Source organism: Amblyomma americanum, chromosome 1 (genome assembly GCF_052857255.1).
Source record: "Amblyomma americanum isolate KBUSLIRL-KWMA chromosome 1, ASM5285725v1, whole genome shotgun sequence".
NCBI classification, from domain to species: Eukaryota; Metazoa; Arthropoda; class Arachnida; order Ixodida; family Ixodidae; genus Amblyomma; species Amblyomma americanum.
This window is the reverse complement of record NC_135497.1, coordinates 164,450,878-164,467,016: the sequence shown is the minus strand read 5'-3', so window position 1 is coordinate 164,467,016 and position 16,139 is coordinate 164,450,878. Positions and strand designations below refer to the sequence as shown.

The 16,139-nt window shown below is 46.0% G+C and overlaps 1 protein-coding gene across 2 annotated transcripts; it reads right to left on the bottom strand.

Moving 5' to 3' along the window:
* Positions 1–1,380: 1,380 nt before the first annotated feature.
* Positions 1,381–15,332, bottom strand: Prp19 (pre-mRNA processing factor 19). 2 transcript variants are annotated; one of them, XM_077647597.1, is made up of 4 exons: positions 15,197–15,315; positions 14,494–14,563; positions 11,103–11,896; positions 1,381–2,176 (listed from the first exon to the last, which is right to left on the bottom strand). In XM_077647597.1, the coding sequence occupies exons 3-4, from the start codon at positions 11,874–11,876 to the stop codon at positions 1,466–1,468; spliced, it is 1,485 nt and encodes a 494-aa protein (XP_077503723.1). In that variant the 5' UTR covers positions 11,877–11,896; positions 14,494–14,563; positions 15,197–15,315; the 3' UTR covers positions 1,381–1,465. The 2 variants fall into 2 exon arrangements, with proteins under 2 accessions (XP_077503723.1, XP_077503722.1); XM_077647596.1 differs by lacking the exon at positions 14,494–14,563 and having other exon boundaries at positions 15,197–15,332.
* Between the last annotated feature and the right edge of the window lie 807 nt (positions 15,333–16,139).

Below are 16,139 nucleotides of genomic sequence, written 5' to 3'. Positions count from 1 at the left end.
GTAGTATAAAACAAAACTGACCACAAAATGCAACCTCTGCGCGAAATCTGAGCTCGAAAAAACGTGCGATTAGACAGAGATAATTTTTTTCTCGTTTTTCTGATTTACGCAAGTCAGTAGAGAGTAGTTCTAGAGTTGCGCGTTTTCTTTTCCTGGGTCGCTCGCGCCTCAATTGGCCAAACGCGATAACGTTTGAAAAGCATCTATGAATTGCGGAGAAGCCAACTCATTTGTATTGTTTAGTGCCATACCGTTGCTGACTATTAATAAATTCATACACCTACTGTTCTCGTGCTCTACAGCATTTTTATTTGTCCCAGAGCACATGTTGATTGAAACAATGGTTTCTTGTCAATAACACTTAATTTTATTAGAAGCGTTCGCTGTTAAAAAGAAAGCCTTTGTGACTTCTGGCGTTTACAGCAGATGGCGCCATCCATCCAAATCGAGGATATTTTGCAACTCTGAGGTTGGCCTCGGTGCAGACGACGCATTATTAGCAAGCTGCGACATTCAATGCCACAGTAATTTGTTCAAAATAAAGCAAATTCGGCAGCCAGAAACAGGCGGATTGAGCCCGCACTCGCTCTATCCACTGCACCAAGTCTGCCTCCTGCATGCAAGGATTGCGGCTTTCCCGCGTAATTTGGATACTTTCTGCTGCAACTCGGCAGACCTACGGACACAAAGTAAGGAAATAACTCTGGAGAGGTGGTTAAGTCATTTTTTTGAAGCTGCTCCCCCCCTCCATCCCCCCACCGCTGGTCCGCTTGCGCAGCAATCAGCAATGTAGCAGACGACGCCGCTCCGCCCAGCGTTACCAGTGGCTGCGCCGTCGGCCAAAGACTTCCCAATGGTCCTTGCGAAAGAGCGTGACTTAGACTTCCAGCACACTTTTCGGCGTGCTGCTCAGATAGAGAGTAATAGCGAGGGCATCTCCTGAGCTTTCTTTCCTCCATGCCTACCCCCGACTCCAGCTTCTTGCTCAATAACTCCAGCGATGAATTCTCTCAGGACACCGATCCAGTTGGGCTCACCAATGGAGGTTATACATGGACCACCTGCACCATGATTGGCAAAGGAGCTGCACTGACCTAGTACTGATATCACTGCAATTATCGGACATCAGCTGAAGCAAGCTGAGAAAAGGCCTTTCCCAAAGATCTCTTAATTCCTGACAACCTGCTTCTCTGTTGCAGCCACCCCTCTTGCAAACTGCTCCAGCCGAATGAGTTGCTGCTCGGCCACCAAGCGTACCCAACCACTCCACAGTTGCAATGACACAAAAAACAATCGAACTCTCTGTCATTGCTTCAATCAGCTGAAATCATTGACTGAGCATCCCTTTTTTTCCATTGTGTCTGTACTAATCACAAAGCCTTGTGTTTTTGGAACGAGTTTATTAGAACAAAATGTAATGATGAAATCTAGAGACCGACAGCTGGCTTCAGGCGCAGAATCTCTCCTATGGCGTCCCATAAATCTTGAGAGTACGATCCATAGAGACCGAGGCCACATTGCGAGCACGGTGAGTGAACCGCACTCCTGTTGCCAAAGCTGTGTGGTCTGAGAATACCTTGAGTGTATCCCACTGCTTGCAAAGGTAGAGGCGAACGTCTGTTCCAGCCACTGCGAGATAAGTACCACTCTGGTCGAAAAACAAATCTCGCACCTCATAGCCATCTTCCAGGACAATGGTTCTAAAGTTCTTCAATTTGCGCAAATCCCACAGTTTGACTGCAGCATCCCCAGCAGCTGTTGCCAGATAATAACCATTCTCTGAGAATGCCAGTGCAGTGATTGAGCCGGTGTGACCTGGAAAGTTAGCGACATTGGTGCGCTCTTTCAAATCCCAAATCTTGACCAGGGATTCTGATGTGCCCGTGCCCAAAATGAGACCATCAGGATGAAATTCAGCTGCCGTCAGTGCAGAGTTGTCAGGCACACGAGCCAGTACCCGCCCAGTGTGAAGGTCGGAGAAAGCCCAGTGCTGGTCAGTTGACGTTGACAGCAGGTAGTCACCAGTTGCGTGCAGGCTGAGGCCAGTAACTGGCCCTTCGTGGGCACGTATAATCTGAGTGGTCTGCGCAGATGGGATGTGCCACACACGCACTGTGGTGTCTGGTGATGCCGTCACTGCTGTATCTTCATCAGGGTGGAACACCACTGACGTCACCTATAAGTAAAAAAAAAGTGAAGAATGCTGTCATAAATACAGAAATGTATCCGCTAGTACACATATTAAAGAAGTACTATGTTAACCCAGAGACCCACAATAAATTTGAGAAAAAGTGCACGGAAGTACTATATTTCAACTGCATTTAACCACTGCGAGCTAGCTGTGACAGTCTCAAAACTAGTAACAGCTCCGCATATGATACATAAGCATGATAACGTGGGTGGAAAATATGATGGCCATTTCCACTGGTGAATCTAGAGCAGCTTTCCTTGCTTTGCAGAGGAGAATGTGCATTTCACTCATCATTCTCGAACAACTGACTTTGGTGAGGGCACTCTTGTTGACCTACCGAGCGAAGTTTAATTTCGCTAGAACTTCACAAGGCTTGTGCCCTCACTTGCTGAATTGAATGACCAAGTCAAGTCTGCCCATTTACAGCATGGTTTGATTTACAGCATGTTTACATCACCACATAACACTGTGTTCATGTTCACATTCCGGCTATCCTCCATGCATTCATCAATTTGGACAGCAGCTGCACAATGATGAGACACACGCACTCCACTCGATGCTTAATAAAAGAATGCTTAGTAAATCATCTTACAAATGGCCAGAAACCACCAGCTACATCGATATTGCAGTTTGCAACTATCTGAAAGAAGTATGCATACATGTGCAAGCATGTTTACATGCACAGAGTTTAGTCCTGGTTATCCTGGCCATGTGGCTGAGCAAAATGTGGCACACCTCAGAATTCAATTACAGGAAAGTCTGTTTTGTTTCATCCTGCAGCTTGAACAAAAATGCAACAAGCAGATTTCAAGTACAACCTCCAGTACCAATTACATGACATCCTTTGCAGGGCTTCCTGCCAGAGCATGCAGATTTTTTGCTGGTAAATAAAGGCTGCATCACTCTTCAATGGATAAGGTTGCTCTAGTGCGGATCCAATACCCTGACCAGAGGAATTCACCATTAGAAACTTCAATACATTCTTGAATAGAAAATAAACAAGCATTACATAAATTCGTGTTAAAACCCTCCACCTGCACACTTTGCTAGAATATGATGCGAACATCTTGTACTATCAGCAACAAATGAAACACGAACAAGAAAACTCGAGTGGTAACATGAAACAGCAACATATTAGCTCTTGGATTGGAAACACAAGTGAAGAACCCCAGGTGGTTGAAATTTCCGGAGCCCTTCACTACGGCGTCCCTCATAGCCAGAGTTGCTTTGGGACGTTAAACACCCATAAATCAAATCAAATCACTTCTGGAGAAGAGTCCTTGCTGTTTTGAAATTAAAATATTAGGAGCTAGTATTGAGCTTCCCCTGGTAAAGAGCTCATTATTTTGCGGTCCGTGGCTCAATTGTCTTGTTCGCGTTTAATTTCTTGCTGATAGTAATACTATTTCCTCCAGCTATGATTAAAGGGCAACTCCGGTGCTTTTCTACCTCCCCAGATTGTACTGAAAGTTTCACGGTAAGTACTCCACAGTATTCTGATTTCTTATGCCAAATTTCGCAGCTGGGCGGTGTTCTGTTGCAGCGCAGATGAATTTTAGAATTACCGATTTCGTGCCTCAATCGAGGCAATTTCTAAAGGCAACCTTGCGTGTGTGATGTCACAGTGTGCGCCCTCACCAATATTTGCTCTGCGTTTGCTGAAGGACAAAATTTCGAGCTTGTTTTTGGTCATTTTAGACAAATAATGACCCAAACTCTCACAGTTGCCAGTCCAGCCAATCAAAGCGTACACAACAGGTTTTGTGACAGTATCCATGATGTCATAGGTTGGTCAAAAACTGTTTCAGTTTCGATTTCCTTGTTTTTGCTGTTTTAAAATACTTCTACTAGGTATTTTGAAAATTGATTTTTTCTTCTGGATAGAGATGACTAAGGAATGTGATGCGACGATCAACTCAATGCGTTCAACAAGTCTTTGGAGTCGCCTTTTAACCTTTTAATGGACACTTTTTTTTTTTTGAAAATGGTACCAAGACTGTCATTCAGTGCCTGCGCTGCCATCTGTAGGCAAACCAAGAAAATGCTTTGGATGAGTGCAGCTCACCTTCAGCTAACTGAAGTATTGTTTATAGAAGCCAAGACTAGTAGCAAAACAATTTTGAAATGCACACTTTACATTTTTGAAGAACCGTAACATGCTTAAGCATGGCAGACTTCATGACAAAAAATTATGATGTCAAGTAGGCACAATTTTTGCCATGTTTCATAACACAGTCATTGACATGTTCCAAGTGCCTGTGCAAAAAACCCAGTAAATTCCTAGCACAGGAGTACAAAAAAAAGAAGACGGGTGTTGGCCTCGCTCCTACACAGATTTTATACTGCCAGTGCTTGTGCTTCCCTATAACTAAAGCATCTCAAACTTTGTAAAGTAACGCAAAACTTTGAAGAATATCGCCCTGTGCTTGCCCTTCCTTTTTCCTTTGCCCTCAAACTGGACGCAGCTGACTGCACCTGTCCCAGGCATGCATTGGACACCATTTTAAAGCACTGCCTCGCTAGCGAAAAAGCCGCCCTGTCTACCGTTGAAGCCTCAGGATAACTCGGGCAAGCTCAGAGGAGCACAGCACCAGCTGCAGCCAATGGGAGGAAGCTCAGATAAGCTCAGAGGAGTGTCGCGCCAGAAGCTGGTGAAGAGAGGATGAAGAGTGAGAAACGCGGTTGCGTGCACAAGCATATGCCAAAAAGAGGATGTGAAGGATGTAGTGACCAGAGGTGCATGCAGTGCAGCAAACAGTAAATAATGAATGAAGCCAGTCCTTCGACAGACACCAAAGCCAAATGAAGTGCATAGTGTGCGGAACAGCAACGCAAAAGATAGCGCCAACATGAGTCAACTGATGCAGTGGGTATAGCAAGGTGGCAAGCTAAAGTAGAGCAGCAAAGACAGTATAACTTTACTAAACGGGCTGTGGAAACATATGAACTGCAAAAAAGAAGAGGCGAATGATGAAGTCGCCAAAGGAACGTGTAGTCGAAAGGTGTGTACAAGTGGCTTCAGAGACCACCGAACAAAGGAAATGGCAACTCGAATCACAACGAGCAGCTCAGGCAGCTTATCGCAAGAGGAAAGCCGTGGAACAATTGCAAGAACATTTGGGTGCAACTCGAATTTTTAAGCTTATTAAAAATTAAACAAAGATCAACAATGCTAAACAAGGGTAAACATACTTGCACATCTTAGTCGCATTTAGCTTAACCAGGTAAATCGGAGGCAATAATGAAAAGCGACACCTTCTTTCCTTCTCCCTCACGATGAGTGCAGCCATCATCTCACCAGACGCGTATTGAATGCCATCTTTGATGCAGAAGAAATGCTTGTCGGAGAGATACAGAGGAGGGGGTGGAGCAGGAGAGATGTCGCTACTTACTGAGTTAGAGGGGCTTTACCTATAACTACACAGCGCCCAAGTTGGGCTGCCACCCCCATGTCCTTCTACCAACACTACCGCAAACAGGCAGATCTTCCAAAAGGAGTTGGCCACAACCTCTACCATCCGGCTTTGTCAGTATAATGGCCTGGACACCTGCCACATGACTCGCAGCTGTCCAAAGCAATGGCATCATCTGATAAATGACATAACATCCTGACAGGCTGGTTGGTCACGTTTTAAGGCTTTGGAAGCATATATTTTGGTGGCACTTTCTAGACAAATATCATGATGTGGTTTCCGGAGGAGCAACCACCCTTTTTGTGATTAAAATGATTTCAGAACCACTTAGCTTGTTTGAAAAATCTCAACAAAACCACACAGAGGTACATCATGGCCAAGAAGTCCCCAGGCTTTCAAAATTAATTCTGGGTCTTGCCCATTGGCTCCAGCACTCCACATTTCCACATGGCAATAATCCACATCCTCTTGCCTACGAAGCTTTGGAATGCAAGGGGTGCCATGTACGAGCCCCACTACATAGTTCACCATGAACTGCAATGGCCCACTTATTCTTGACCAAAAGTGTATATTATTCAGTTCGCCAAGAGTCTAGCTTTAGGGATCTCCCCATGGCACCAATCAATTCCAAAGTTTTTCAGGCGCCAGTTCTTAATCTTGTATGGTTTATAATGCAAACAGCCGATCTAATTACTTTCCCTTCTTGCAATGCACAGGCCTGTGCTAGGACCTGGGCGTCAGTTATAATTAAAGAGTCCAAATTAACGAGCTTTTACTCTATATTGTTTTGCTAAATCCCCAGCGACCACTGTGTTTTGAGAAATTTGAAGTACTGTTCAAACTGGTGAGCAATACCTAACAACTGCTATTCATGCAGCAAATAACGAGCAAGGAAGGATCAAAGGAGGCTGTGGAAATGTAGTCTTTGTCAAAAGTATACAGCCCAAGCGGTCAGCTTCTGAGCCCTGAAACTTGGCTCCTCTTGCGTCTTCAGGGACCCTAATCTCGCTAAGGCGGGAGGAACTTAAGTCCGCAACACTCCAAAGCTTAGGACTGTCAAATGTGCTTAAGAGCCCCCTACATGGCTTGATAGCAAACCCCTTGGGCTGTATATTTCTGACAAAGACTGTAGCTCTTGCATAAGTAACTGACAGTACTTCTGATTCAGGCAAGGAAAATATTCACATAAAATAACAGAAGGGTTTCATGAGTAAGCTCTTTGCAAGCTAAACAGCACAGGCTCCATAAAATTGATGACATAAAAATGAAAATTATGAACGCAGTTTGGAAACAGCATGGAAGGCAGCAAGTAGACACAAAGGATAGAGCACTGACAGTGCTGCCTGTCCTCTCTTATGTTCTTCCTTGTGTACTCTTCTGAAGCCATGTTTCTTTCAGAACAACCAGCCCCATTGCTTTCAGTTTTGCTTTATTTTAAAGCAGAAGGATGCCATAACAGCAAGGACTTTGCTATGCCACACCACCGCAGCATTCCATGTAGCAAAATTGTAAATCGCGGGGTTTAATGTCCCAGAGTGATAGATGGGCTATGAGGAAAGCTGTAGTGGAGAGCTCCAGATTAATTTGACCACTCAGGGTTCTTTAACATGCGCTAACATTGTACAGCACATGGCCATCTCTGTATTTCGCCTCCAGTGAAGTTAGGCCGCCGCAGCTGGGGTCAATTCCACGACCTAGGGACTGGAAGCCGAATGACAAATCCACTCAGCCACCAAAGCGGGTTCATGGCATGTGGCTTCCACTAGCATGCATCAAGGAGGGAAATTACTTGCTGTCCATGCTCTGTTCAAGTACACTCAATATTGACCACTGTAACCCATTCATTATGAATAAGGCTCCTGCACAAGAGCCGAACCATTCTCTATTTTTATAGTCTGCATCCTTTATTTTTTGCCTACATTTATAATATTGCCGAAAATTGGGCTAGTGGTTTTCTATTCATTTTGCATTGTGCGCTGTTCTCACAAATGAGGACATGAATAAAAGACATGGCCAAAGCAGCCTGCACTTCATCCATGGCCCAAATTCTACGCTTACTCAAATTGTGTGTGACCCATGTTACAAAAATTGGCTGTGGTTCAGCTCTGGTTAACCCTAGTTGAGTTTCGAAAGCTTCGTTTCCTTGGCACGTCGTCTACGCAGCGTCTCATTCCGACGCTCTCAGGAACTCAAACCGGTCTTTCCCACAATTGAACAGTCACTCCAGGACGTGGCAAGACTTTTAGCCGCATCTTCGTTACGATGCTTTTCGAGTTGTGCGGCGCGATGTTCTGGCGTCTCTTAAGCGCGTTATCTCTTCCTCGCTGCGTTCTGTCATTGTTGCGTCTCTTTTGCGCTCTCCATAACGACTACAATACACTGAGGAAAAGCGCATATATATATACCCCCTTCGAGGCGACACCTCCTCTCCCTATACACCAGGGGAGCACATCTGGTGGCGCGTGCGGCGACGATGCCATCTGTTGGAGCGCGGCTGTGGCGCTACTAGGCAAAAGTGGCTCAAGGTCGTTCGTCGGCCACAGCATACGGCTGAAGTGCGCGACGAGCCAAAATGGCTCGCTGGTTGGCGTAGTAAAGCTTTCGCTTTAAAAAGAAAATTTAGAGGACATTCTTCTAAAGAAAAGACTCCCAGGTGTCATTTCTTGTATTCCATGATCCAGTTCTGAACAAATATGCATTAGTGAAAAAGACAACTTTATTTGAAAGGCGGCTGGAGTACTGCAACAGTGTCAGAAAGCAAAAAGTGGCATCGAATGCAACCACCGTGTACTACAGACCAATGAGCCATGATATCAACTGGGGAAACATGCATATGCTGGCCACTGCAAGAAAGCTGCCTCTCTGCTTTCCCCCGAATTGTTACACACTAAAAAAAAATTGGCGGTGGTTTAGCTCTCGTTACACCTGGAGTGACGCGATAGCTACAGCTGGCCGAGTGGAACTTGCTCAGTTGAATTGCAAAGTCAGTCTTTCGCCGCTCCATTTCGCTGGGCGTTCAGTCTTCATCTTCGTCCCACTTGACACGGCGCATGCGCGCAGCTGTGGCAGCTCGCTTTTGCCGGCGCGCCGCACCGCTGGCTGCTGGTCACGTGACCAACCACGTGATCAGCCACGGTACCGCGCCGCTGGCAGCTGCTCCGCACCACGTGACAGCGTGGCGGCGCCGCCACGCTAAAGGCACGAAATGCTACCATTATGTAGCTATCGCTACAAAACTAAATCTCTTCCTGAACCACAGCTATGGCAATCTATCTCCCTCCTAATATACTCCATCTCTGTAATTCCTCGCAGAGCTGCCAGGGGCTTGAAGAGTGCAGAAGCAACATTCTAGCGGTGCGAGATATAGTGCCAATATAAAAGCCTCCTCCTTCATTGCACTCATATTTATAAGTGGAATCTATAGGGGCACTGGTAGGCTTCTATGTTTGCAAAGAAAACTGTTACATGTGGCATGACAAAATTTTCAAGGCAACTTTTTAATTCAGGAGCAGTTAAGCTAAGGGTCCATTCACACTTGTGAGTCGCAAAGGGCAAGCGACCAGGCAGCAGCTCGACAACACCACTGTTCACACTTGCAAGCGCGACCTACGGGTAGGGTCGCCTTCCCGTTAGATTCTCGCTTGACGCGAAAACTTTCGGGAATGACGTTTGTGAGCTTTTGAGAGTTGCGTTTGCTTTGGCCGTGTCTCCTGCACTTGTTCCTCTAAATTGCTATTCACAATGTACTACGACGACCTGAGCAAAGAGTTGGGTTGGGTTGTGCTGGGTTTTATGGCATACAGGCAACTCAGGCCATAATGCACCAAACTCAAGGTATAGAGGAATTGCTTTCTGCATAATTTAGAAATACTAATTATCGGTGGTGTAGAGGGCCTAAAACGTTGTTTTGTATTACCTAGTGATGAAGGAAGAAAGAAATTTTATGAATGGCTAGTATTAAAAGCTTTAAAGAAGGTTGGGTAACCTCAGCAGGCATCCTTGGCTGGGCAAGGATGTTGAGCCTCCCAACCAGTAAAACAAAAACAAAACCTCAGCCTTCTTCCCAGGGACCTGAGCGAAGAGGAGGATGTTGTCGCAGTTTTGATGTGCACTGCAGCCGTGCAAGCATCATGACGATAGGGGCCGGCCTGCCAGCCTGTATGCCGGCGTCAGAAAAATGTGCTAATATCGTTCATACCAAGCCCTGGGGTAGAAGAACAAAAATGAATCATTTTTGAGGATCGTTGGCCAATACCGAGTTGCTGGCAGAAGTGACTAAAAATGCGATAAAAGCAAATTTCTTCCCATAGCTGCTTTGCCGCTGCTGCCCAGCGCGACTCGCTGCTCTGCTGCTGAAGGAGTCACAGAAATCGAGCATATCTTTATTTTATTATGAGATGGGGTTCATGTAAAACGGTGACGAGAGTAGCACCTTTATTAGAATGCTGGTCAGTTCCAAAGCACCCTCAGCTGTGCGGCATCGAACCAGCCAGGCTTAGCAATGACTAAGGCAGCCAGGCAGCAGCGCAATTCGTCACCCGGCGCACCCGCGAGCGGCGTTGTTGCCGAAAGCTCAGCTCGCTCGCTGATTGGTTCAGCAGTTTGTGACTTGCAGTCGCAAGGCTGGACGATCGAGCAGCGGGCAACTGGACTGCGACTGTCGCTTTTCGAGCAATGCGACCGTTTGCGACTGTCGCTTTTCGACCAAAATGGTTGCGAGACCTCTGCGACTTGCAAGTGTGAATGGGCCATAAAAAAATACTTCTCTATATTTTTATATATATTCCAGGAAAAAACATTATAAACCCTATATTGTTTAATACTCACTCAGTTTAGCATGTGAGCATCATCAGTTCAAAATTTTGCACGTTTCAATTAAAGGACCAGTCAATATCCGGAGCCCTGCAGAGGCCTGAGTGAGAGTAGTGCTCCAGCTTTCACAAAAATGGTGGCCACTGCCACCCGTTATGCACTGCAGAGCTACTACTAGTGGCTTTTGTGGTATGTGTAGCTCACAGCTTAAAACCTAGGTGGTACCGCAAGCCCCACACACTTTCCCAGTTGGTTGAGGAGGCCTGTAGCTTTTATAGTACAGCAAGGAAGTGTTAAGATGGAGTACAGTGCCCTCTGCTAAGCCATACTTTGCCATCATTCCCCGCTGCAACCTTTTCATCGCGAACAAGATTCCTGAAAAGGCCTTGAAAAGGTCTAGTTTTGAGGTTACCACAGTTTCCAGCTTTAAATATGGCCATCCCCAACCAGACATTTTCATCCACCTCTCAACTTTATGTACGTTCTGCCTGGATACATTACAGTACAACACTGTGATGAGGTGATGTGGTGTTCTCAATAAAAACATACAGTGCATGCTGCAGTGTACGTTTCAAAAGGAACAACACACCAAAGTATGAGACATTAAACCAATTTAAGCACTCAGCAAATGCAATTAAACAGCTTGGATGGACACAGCAAAGCAGTACACTTGTTGAAAACCTTACCTTTTTAGAGTGGCCCTTGAGAACAGCCACCACTTGCTCAGTGTCCTTGTTGAAAACAGCTGCGTTGCGGTCACTGCCACCTGTCAGGATTCGATCGCTCGGGCTTACATCCAGAGCCAGGATACCTGGTAGGCCAGCACTGTGCAAGCCTGGATGGGAGCCGAGCGTCTGGTAGGCCCGCAGCTCCTCAGGCTTGGCCAGGTCTTCGGGGATGGCTTTTCCCCGTTTCTTTCGCTGTGCTGTGAGCAGGGCAGCCTTCTCCTGCAAGCGGCGCACCACTTCCGCAGTCATGCCGCCAGCCTCTTCGGTTGTCTCCATAGCCACAGTCTCCACAGCACCTGCAGCAGCACCCCCTCCAGCGGCCTGGGGCTTGAGCGTGGCCAACGCCTCTCGAGCAGCTGTCACTTCCTTGGTGAGACGAGCAATGACACGGCACGCAGCATCATGCTGGTACAGTGTGTGCGAAAGCTCCTGTCGAGCTGTCTGCAGCTGCTGACGCAGTGAAAAGCTGTGCAGCATGACAGCATCCCACTCATCTTGCAAGGCCTTCAGCAGGGCAGGCACACTGGTAGCTGAGGGTGGCCGTGGCTTAGCTATAGGAGCAACCTTGAGGTCAATCAGCATCTCTTCTGTTAGCGGCTGGCCATTGACAGGGTCTGTGCCATGCTCCCGAACATACTTAGAAATAAGACGGCGTTCAAACACACTCCCCGATGCTGGAGACACCACTGGCTGCTCCGGGGTCTCATTGCTCAAAGCGCAGCAGAACGACATTCTGCTAGGTCTCGCACAAACTGCAAAAAAACAGCATAGGTGTATGTAAGTAAAATGCAATTTACTGGCTCTCAAATACATCGATTACACCTCTTATTACAGCATTACGGAGGCCATATTCCAGGCACCGGGAATACTTGGAATAGGCAGACTACAATGCCAGCTTGTTTACCACAGATTATTTTGGATCACAGCCATCAGATGAAAGCAAAACAGCAGAGTAAAATGGTGAAACCCAGTCTGTAGAAGTTAGTCCACTGTGTGCTCCATTCTATAAGAATGTAGGGTAGGCTAAATTTTGTTTTTAGCTACATTTAGCTTTATACTCTATGCAATTTGCTTGAAACACGCTCTTACTAAAGCACTGCTTCAACGCGAATTCACTAGAAATAAAATCTTATTTTCGGCTCTGGGGCTTGCGTGTGACAGTTATTGGAATGTCTAACGCTGAAGAAGTGGTTTTGGAAGCATTCATTCTGCATTAATCAGTGTATGCTGGACACCATGCTTTTCAATTCTGGCAACGGCACCAAACACAGTGTGTCAATCTATATGGTAGCTTTCGAAAATCTTCAATGCCTTCTTATTCTTCGAAACTCTCGCTGTCAGCAGCATGCAGACAAGCTAAAGGTTACTTCCCGCCTGTGGCTATACACCGGTTAAGAAAGAAAAAGAAATGCCTTCATGAGAAGACATGAAATGCAAATTGACCTTCAGCAAATTTTGCTGAATGTGCTTAATGTCTTTTAGCCACTGAAAACATCCAGGATCAATTCTGTGCTTACACTTAATGATGACAGCATTGCCCGAGCGGATATTTTTATGCAATTTGGTGTTTCCCCCGGATGCTACATGGCACAGTGCTTGACTCAAACTGGCGATCACTTCACCTTACAGAAACGGCTATATAAATGATCACAGGAGGCCCAAAAATCAAGTAAGCAAGCAAATAAATAAGAGAAATAATGATTGTGGAGATGACTACCTGGCTCGTTGCCACTGAAATCGTATACAGTCAAGCACACTTATAACAGCCACAGTTATGACAAATGTTCAAATATTTAACAGCATAAAAAAAATGAAACACATAGGTACACGACAAGACGAAGCGCCAACTTCAAATTGGTTTTATTATACACACAGAAAGTAGCCATATAGCTCTTTTCATCACATGCACAGACAAATCACCTAAAGATCACGAACAACGTGATAAGGCACGCTCCAGGAATTTTTTTACACCTTTACACAATGAAATTGATGTGTATCAATCTCATTATATAAGGGTGAAAAATTCCTGGAGCGCACCACGTGCTGCCTTCAGTCATTGTGGCGACCACGCTGTTCTGCCCCTGAACGTGATGAGCAAGACCAGACGCTTGACTCGGGCCTAGTTCACGTGCTCAAGGTGTCCCATCGGCGGCACATCACCAGTGCGTACTGATAACAATTGACCGACCAGGTTGCGCGATGCCCCAGTTCAAATCTCTCTGCTCCCCATCGTGGAATGATAAAGGTCTCGCGGATGGAACTGACTGCAAAAGCATCAAGAATTGCTTCTTTATGGCAGCGGATAGGGCAATGGAGGTTGCTGTCGAACACCGCATTCTTGGACATATGTGGATTTATGGTACTATGGCATCAATGCGCAGCTGGCCCAACCTCGCTGCCTGTAATGACTGTTGGTGCGGATGATGACGCCGACATCAGAGAGCCACACAACGACGAAAATATTAGTACGCAAAGTACAAACGCTTTCTCATTATCAGGAATCTGATGAAGATTACACTGAGGAGACCGACCTACCAGCAGATACCATAGAGGCCTCCACTGTGACTAGTTACATCATGACTGTACGACAGCTTGTGTGGGTATCAATGCTATCAGCAAGGGACACGTGACTGCTCGAGAGAGTTTGGAAAAGTGCCGTAATATGGTCTAGTTTGAAATGGGAGGTATAGGGCCCACCCTGTGCCCTTAACGAAGGCCTCAATGCCCTTCTGTTGAAAAAATCTCTCATGCTCAACAAAATACACAATAAACCTAAAAACTGGAACCGGTGTAGATTCACAACTCATAATTTTGCACCAGTATTGTATGTGTAGAACACAAGCATCCAAAAACAGTTAATTTAGCACACGCTGAACACAGGCATCCAAACATAGTTACAGTTCCTTTATTACAATGCTCACATGTCAAGAACAAGTGACACTTGAGTTGATTTATGAGGCAGGTCTTGTTTAGACAACACATAAAAACCTAGCATTTCTACATAGCATTACAGGAAGATTCAGTGGCTGCTATGATAACTTTTCAACACAACCAATATCAAACAGACTACACAAATATCCAGACTTCAACCAGAAAACTGTGCATTTGCGCAGTGTGTGCCAGACCGGACACACATTACGCACATACGCCGGTTCCTAGCGGTCCCGTTAGAATGCTGTTCCAGCGATGCCACGAGTTGTGCCATTCCTGCTGACCGTGATTAAGGTGTTACAGTACAATGCACACAGCAGGCCATGCAATCGTAATCGCGCTAAACACAACTTTAAAAATGGTGAAAACTTCATTATCAGCCAGTAAGGGAGTAATTTAAAATGGTAGTTTTACGCACCAAAGCTACTGTGGTCTGCGTGGCACGTTGTATTAGAAGGCTTCGGTCAAATTTGGCCGCCCTCTCATTTCTGCGTTCAATAAAAAAACAACGTAAAATGCCAAACAAGAGGCAAAATGCAACGCAAGCGTTCTAGCAATTTGCTAGCATTTTGCCTCCATCGAAAGACGGCCGTGGTCGAAACCGCGACGTGGTGCTTGCAGGCAGAATAGCCAACTTCTTAAAACAAAAAAAAAGTTTTAAACCACAACTGCACAAAATCCATCCGTCCCCTCCTCTTCCACCCATTTTTCGCAATGTGTCAACAAATTCAAACCGCTTCATTGCTGTTGCTCAAGGTGTTCAATGCGGTTTCCGTGTCGCCGTTACAAGTTAAAAAAAAAAAAAATGAGCCGCTTTCAACCGCCGGCACACGGTACTTGCGTCGTGGCTTCAGTTATGGTTACGTCAAGTAACAGTCGAGCTGTTACTACGTTCATCAGGTGTAGTCAAAAGGTGAACAACGCACTGTTAACAAAGAAAACGACGAAAAGAAGTATCTGCGCGCACTTTTCGTACAACTCGGGCGCGCTTTTTCACGGTTAGGCTTAGGGATGTTACCGCCGACGCTGTCGCACTTTATTAGTTTTTGTCTCGTCTCACAGCCACAGCGGAACAAGGCAGCAACTGATCACACAAGCTACGCACTACTAAAGTTCCTTACCTTAAAAACTTTGCAAGCACCGTTCGCCTTTCCAAAACGCAGCAATGATTTTATCAACCGACGCCTGCAAATACGCAACCCGCCAACTCCCCAGCTCGCGGGACCACCGGTACTCCCGGGCCTCTATACTTTCTGTGCCTGGGCGAACGCGCTCCTGAGGCCGTCGGGCGCGGGCTCCGCCGCCGCTCGCGGCTGCCGCATGGCGGCGCTGTGTGAGTACGCATGGGAATATTGCAATAGAACAGAGGGCAGCAGAAAGGGAGATGGAATTTGGGCATTCATTCATAAAAGTATGAATTTTCAAAGGGTTAGACTGGGCTGCAGGGAACATTTATGGCTAAAAGGAACAGTGGCAGGCAAGCAAACACTCCTTGGCTTTGTACACCTGTGGATAGGGGTTAATGCCAAAGAGGAAAACAGGAAAATGTTAGAATGTATTGCAAGCGACATTGATGAGCTAGGAGGACAGGGCGAGATAATTATATTAGGCGACATGAATGCACACATAGAAGACCTGGATGGGTACACGGATTCGACAGGAAGCATGCTGCAGGACATGTGTGACAGGCATGATTTAGTTGTATGCAACAGCGCCGAGAAGTGTGAAGGGCTCATAACATGGGAGGCGGGGGGAGTCTGCACTCGACGATAGATTATGCACTAATGTCACAGAGGATGTATAATAGATTAGGGATAATGAACATAGATGAAGATGGTTCCAGAAGTCTAGGTAGTGACCACAAGCGTATCAAGTTGAGCTTCAGAAGAAAAAGCAATGTAGGACTGAAGCGAGATGAACAATCAGGGGGAAATTTTTACTCAGAAAAGCAATTGGAAGCAGCAGCCAAACAAATCGAAAAAGTAATTTTTGAGGATAGTGAAACAGAATGGACTTATACCAAATTAACTCGATTACTGGAGCTAGAGCTAGCTAAGGTGCGAG

Bases quoted from the DNA above. Each gene is read 5' to 3' on its own strand.
- Prp19 (XM_077647596.1), bottom strand. From the start codon at position 11,876: ATGTCGTTCTGCTGCGCTTTGAGCAATGAGACCCCGGAGCAGCCAGTG. The intron at 2,177-11,102 runs GTAAGGTTTTCA...TTTTACTTATAG, and splicing joins TCAAGGGCCACTCTAAAAAG to GTGACGTCAGTGGTGTTCCA.